General features: G+C 42.0%; 1 protein-coding gene across 2 annotated transcripts in view; it reads left to right on the top strand.

The window, feature by feature from the left end:
* Positions 1–1945: 1945 nt before the first annotated feature.
* Positions 1946–6000, top strand: part of dock1 (dedicator of cytokinesis 1) — a 250829-nt gene continuing 246774 nt past the window's right edge. For both annotated transcript variants that reach the window (XM_036532118.1, XM_036532109.1), the window contains exon 1: positions 1946–2128. In XM_036532118.1, the coding sequence (XP_036388011.1) occupies positions 2086–2128 (43 nt within the window). In that variant the 5' untranslated portion in view covers positions 1946–2085. The remainder of the gene's footprint in view (positions 2129–6000) is intronic.

The raw sequence follows: 6000 nt of genomic DNA, 5'->3' as shown, positions 1-6000 counted from the left end.
TTAACCCACAGTTGCCTCAGTAAATATCCAGCTGTAGAAATGGGTAACATATCAAAATACTGTAACTTATGTAAGTCACTCTGGATAATAGCGTCTGCTAAATACCATGTATATGCAATATAATGTTATGATCCACAAATGGTGGAACAAGCTGCCCATAGTGGTCAGGACAGTTAAGTCTTCTGTCACCTCTTAAGACCTTCACCTTGGTACCCCTACCCAAACATTACTGGCTTTCCCTGATTCATGTAGTTTTATTGTAGTTTAGCTATATTGCTTTGCTGTAATGTGCTTATGAATGGCATTTGTGTGGTTATTTAAGTGTGTATATATTAGTTATCACGGCACTGTGTAAGGAGCTGGCACATGTATGGATGTGGTCAGTTGTGTCCTATAGATCTTTCACATGACTTAATTAGATGTACTTTGTAGTTGTTCTCTGTCAGTCGCTCTGGATAAGAATGCCAGCCAAATGACAAAATTATGTAATGACTAAGAAGTTATTGGGAACTTGGGGTTGTCTTTCAAGCAACAAAGTTACTTGTTAGGATGTGCTGTTGGCAACTACGCCTCTGACTAGCTCCACACACTTCAAACAACCTACACTCCTTCACAGTCAGCTAGTTGAAGGGAAACTCAATGTGTTCAAGAGAGCATGCCACAAGTCTCTTGATTGTAAAACTCCATCAAAGATATTCTATATATCGACCGGATAATCAGCTCTGTTTGCTTAGCATCTCACCCTTTGAAGCTATAAACATTCTGTTGTGCTGGCTTGCTGTTGATGATTCTTGAAGGGCGTGGCCTAGAGCAAAACCATAACTAGCATAACAACACAGACAGCACTGAAACCTCCAGAGGAGGAAACACTGTCGATAGAAGGAACACATGAGCTGAATATCTGGCCATAACAAAGGATATCTGTGGCTCCACAACCAACTAAACAAAAATGGAGGACAAGCCACACACTCTATCCATTGCCTCAGAGCTTTAATCCCTGTACCTGATTTTTTCCCACAGATGTAGGGGGCGGCATTCCAGCATAAGTCTAAGAAACAGGACTTGTAACCGAGAGGTTGCTGGGTCGATTCCCCGCTACAGCACTGCTGTTGTACCCCTGGGCAAGCTACTTAACCCAGAATTGCCCCAGCTGTGTAAATGGGTAACATGTAAAAAAAAACTGTGACCCATGTAAGTTGTTCTGGATAAGAGCATCTGCCAATAATGAGCATAACAATAATGCAATTCTGGATGGGTATGAAACCACAACCTGAGGAAAAGAGAGCTCTCTTGCTCCACTACCCACAATGCCCCATAAAACTGCCAATGGCCTGTTTTGTTTGACTCAAATGTGGCATAAATTCACTGATCTTTGGATTGTTTGGATGGGTCATTCTTAACATTCTATAGAGAAATTTACTTTCAGTCGTACATTTTAATGGTTTTATGGCGCTATATAGTTATTACGTAATGTGGTGAACAGGTAGTTCTCAGTTATGTTGTTTCAACTGTGATTTGAATTGTGTTCAAAGTAAATTATGTTTATTCATTGGAGAATGGTTGAGAATAAATCTTTATTCACGTCTAGTCGACGTAGCGGTAAATATATTTCGCCTTGCCCTTCAGCTTTCACTCATTACATTTTCTCGTTGTAACCTTTCATGTAGAAGATGCATGCTTTATGAAAACAAAACAGAAAAAACAACAGCAATCTCTCCTGAGTGCAAAGAAAAAACAAAATAACAGCTTCTTATGGTTGATCACAGAAAATCACCGATTTTTATTGAACTGTCACAGAAATAACTAACAGTATGACCTCACCTTCGTTAAGTCACATTATGCGGATCTGCGGATTGTCATACTAGTTTTCACAGTGACGCGTAACACCACATGATGAAAAAAGTTTTCTGCTGTTCTCATTGTACCCCCTTGTGGTTCTCCCAGTTACTGGTGGAAAATGGCGGCTCGGTGTGGCTCTCGGCACAAATAGTAAAAACAAAAAAGACAGAAAATCTGGAGTCACACAAGGAACTACAAACAGCGCACCAGATACACTAACGAAAAAGTTTCGTCAAACTCGTGAGAATGTCTCGCTGGGTCCCCACGAAAAAGGAAAAGTACGGTGTTGGTGAGTAAGATTGAGACTTACATGTTCCACAAGCTAGTAGCATCCGATTGCTCAAGTTTTGGGAAGAATGGTGATTATAATGTATTCTCGCACTTTCCCATCCCGAACTTCCCACAGTATCCGGAAAGGCCCGACGGTGTTTTAGAAACATCTGGGGACAATTCCTAGATAATCGTAAATGCAAATACGAGTTCAAGTCTGTAACTTGAACAACAGCGAGGTCTGTCTCTAGTTTTGAATCTGTGTTAAGCGGGGAAAGCCGTGTCTTTGTAAGTTAATAATGCTAGCTGTGGACTGGGAATTGACAGAGGCGCGCCTAGTTGCAACACTGTATCCTGACGGCTGGGCCTCGGCAGGATTACGGAGTTTTGAAAACATTCTGAACTAGTTTAAGAGCACCTTTACCTTACAAATAAAACAACAACGTTGCTTTTAAATTACTGGAAAAGCGATTTTGCAAATCATGGAGAGGTACCGCCTATAGAAGTTCATGTTCCTACAATCACAGTATAGCCTACAATTGTATTTCTCATGTATTTTATGTACTAGTTGCACACTTTCCATTTTCCCCCAAAGTTATTTCTACCACTTTACTTTTTCACGTCACATTTCAAGTTTTAGAATTCGGTTACTGCTCAGTGATTTGAAGTAAACGCTGGTTTGTCATAAAATTGACTCCGAAGTGCTGCACCAAGGTATTGATTGCGTTCTACCGCCGCGGATGGCCGACCCGTAATCCTGTACTGTTTTGATGCTCTGAAATATGTATTTGTGTCCGTTTTAAAAAGGTACTAGGGAATTCTTGCAGAATCAGAATTCAAAACAGCCCCCCCCCCCTAAGTAATGGAAGTGGGATGAAAACTACGGTTGTCTTTATATGAATATCCTAAAGGCTGTTTTGTGTTTTCGGAATGCGTGTAGTACAGTGCAGTAATCAGTGCATCTGCACGTATAAATTAACTGAAAGAATATTCAGAAGGCCCAAGACACACCAGATGCCTCATCACACCGCCTCTGGTATTTGGTTCTGTACTTCATGTAATTGTGAAAAACTTCCTCATCACCTCTGTTCAGTAAATCTACAGGAAGAAAGGGCACGTAAAATGGTGTAGACCTGTTTGTTTTGTTTATCAGTAAATTATGGTAGCTATGTAATTAAAGTAGATGGGTGGTGTATGTAAAGGAAATTACGGTGTAATACTAATATAGCGTGCACAGCGTAGGATTTAAAAATAGCACCGTGGTCCCTGTGCGTATACAATGAAGGCGCTGATAGGCGAATAGCTGTTTAGCATATAGCTCGTCAGTCTATTTGTGTTCTCTTGCGGTGCTGAGGCAAAAAAAGAGAAAAAAACTGTAGTGCTCGTACTTTCACCATATGGTAATAAAGTTATCATCTGGAAAAAATAGAAGTAGCAGTCATTTATTTATTACCTTGTACTTGTGACCTCCTGAAGGCTTAAAATCTACGGATTTCTGGACACTTTGCAGTGAGTCTGAAAAGTGAATGGGAGCAGGGACGTGATATACGCGGATGTGCATTTGCTCAGCAGTGCGTCTATGAATCAGGCGCTTATTAAAATGAGAAGTGTGTTTTGCGCAGTTTTGACCCCGCGCTGCTCGCGTTTTCGTCTGCACCCGAGCCCGCCTCTAGAGGTGCAGCTTAGCCCACTGGGAACCTGAACGAGGCAGCTCTCGAACGTGCAGCAAAGGGAGGGTGTGGTCAGCTGCTGTAATTGTAGACACCATCAAAGGCTGAAGCCGGGTCATTTTGTGGGAAGCAAACCAAAAGACACACCCAAAAATACCATCTCCCGTAGGGATTTTTTTTTTGAAGAGTTTGAGGAAGACACATTGTAATATAGCAGTGAGAACTGCTGGGCGCCACATAGATGCCGTGCAGTGTGATAACAGGTGACCTGGAGAAGCTGTCTCACTTTCCTTGGTGAATGAAGAGGGAAGGGCCAGCATTCTTTTCTCACTGTAAATACTGAAGAGCAGTAATGTAATTACCCCGTGCCAGGACCCATCGCTGGATTATTTTAGCGTGAGGTGCAAGGGAAGGCTTCCTCAGGCAGAGCCGTTGCACCGCTTTCCTCCCTTACACGATGTCTTTGTTTTGCTGTCCACTCTCACTTCTTCTAATGTGAAGGCTTTTGTGGGGTTTTGGGATCAGTGTTTGAAAAGGTTTGAGGAACTTTGAAGTGAGTGAAACAGCTGCCCAAGTGTGCGATCAGCAGGGCCGCTTTAAAAACACTGAGCCTTTACCTGGACTTTAACGAGTGGGGCAACACGTGTCCTCAGATGCCAAAGCAGCACCATGGCTGTATCTAATGGGAGTGTGAGTGAATTGAGGGCAGCAGTGTAGCATAGTGGTGAGGAGCAGGGCTTCTAACCAAAAGGTTGCTGGTTCGATTCCCCACTGGGACACTGCTGTTATATCCTTGGGCAAGGTACTTAACCCACAGTTGCCTCAGTAAACATCCAACTGTATAAATGGATAACATGTCAAAAAACTGTAACCTATGAAAGTCGCTCTAGTTAAGAGCGTCTGCTAAATGACAATGATGTAATGTACAAGTGTACACTGCTATTCTGCCTCGATGGGCTGAATGAAGAAAAGGTAAAACTGTAAGAACCATTGGAAAAGGGCAGCCATCATTTTAAAAGATATAGTTATATGTGGTACATTTAACCCTCTGGAAAGTGTTAATTGCGTGTTCATCTCCCAGAGCTTAGTTGCTCAAAATGGGATTAACCAGTTTTCAACAGAAGTAATCACATGTCAAAACCCTACCCAGACTGTCTGCTTTGTTCTGTTAGCATTACTTGCATAACCCGTGATTTTAACAGTCCCCTCATCAATATAATCTCTTTGTTTTAGTGTTTCTGTAAAGATGTTAAAACACCATTTACTATATTGCGATCAAGAAGCTAGCTAGCCAGGTAGCTTTCTCCTGAATATTGGTGCCACAGCTGGTTTCTGACATAAGTGATGATGAGCATGGATAGTGTTATAGTGATAAGCAACAAAAAAATTTAAGATGGCTCGCTACATCTCAGTATGCCAATGCCAAATGGTTTTGTTATCTGTAACACTTCATTGACTTTTGCCTGTGGTTAATGACGGCAGGAGCTGTACGCCATGAAAGTCAAAGGGCTGTACATCTGTCTTGCAGTTTGTGATGACAGTGGATAAAATGGGAATGTTTGTGTTGAACCCATAGTTTTCATGCTGTTCATGAAGTTGCCCAGGTTGGAGTGTTCTTGATTGTGATTCAGAATTTCTTCCACTGACAATTTCTCACAATTTAAACAAACCAATTTTGTTGTAAGCTGAGCTCTATAGCCCGGGTTTGATCCCAGCCATGTCATTATCCAGTGATGACCTGGATCCTGCGGTGGCGGAGCAAACTGACTTTGTCTTGCTGTAGACAGGGGTGGCCAGGTTGGCCGGGGTTCCACTCGTCTCACTCCTCTCAGGCACCCCGCGGTTCATAAGGCACCTGAGAGTTGGTCAGATGAGATGAGCGGAGCGGCGCCTATCCTCCAGTGAGCGTCTGCCCCATTGTGGTGCGCAGTGTGACTCGCAGCGTGAAAAAAGCTGCACGCAAGTGTTGGACGACAGCGTGTGTATATATATGTATATATATATATATATATATATATATATATATATATATATATATATATATATATATCTACATATATCTACATAATGAGGGGGCAGCAGTGTAGCATAGTGGTGTTTGTTTGTACCCTTGGGCAAGGTACTTAACCCAGATTTGCCTCAGTAAATATTCACCTGTATAAATGGATAACATGTCAAGATTGTAATGTATGTGAGTAAGGATAAGAGTGTCTGCTAAATG

The sequence above is a fragment of the Megalops cyprinoides genome, chromosome 1 (genome assembly GCF_013368585.1).
Source record: "Megalops cyprinoides isolate fMegCyp1 chromosome 1, fMegCyp1.pri, whole genome shotgun sequence".
NCBI classification, from domain to species: domain Eukaryota; kingdom Metazoa; phylum Chordata; class Actinopteri; order Elopiformes; family Megalopidae; genus Megalops; species Megalops cyprinoides.
The sequence above is the reverse complement of the archived record's forward strand: the minus strand, read 5'-3'. Positions and strand labels throughout refer to the sequence as shown.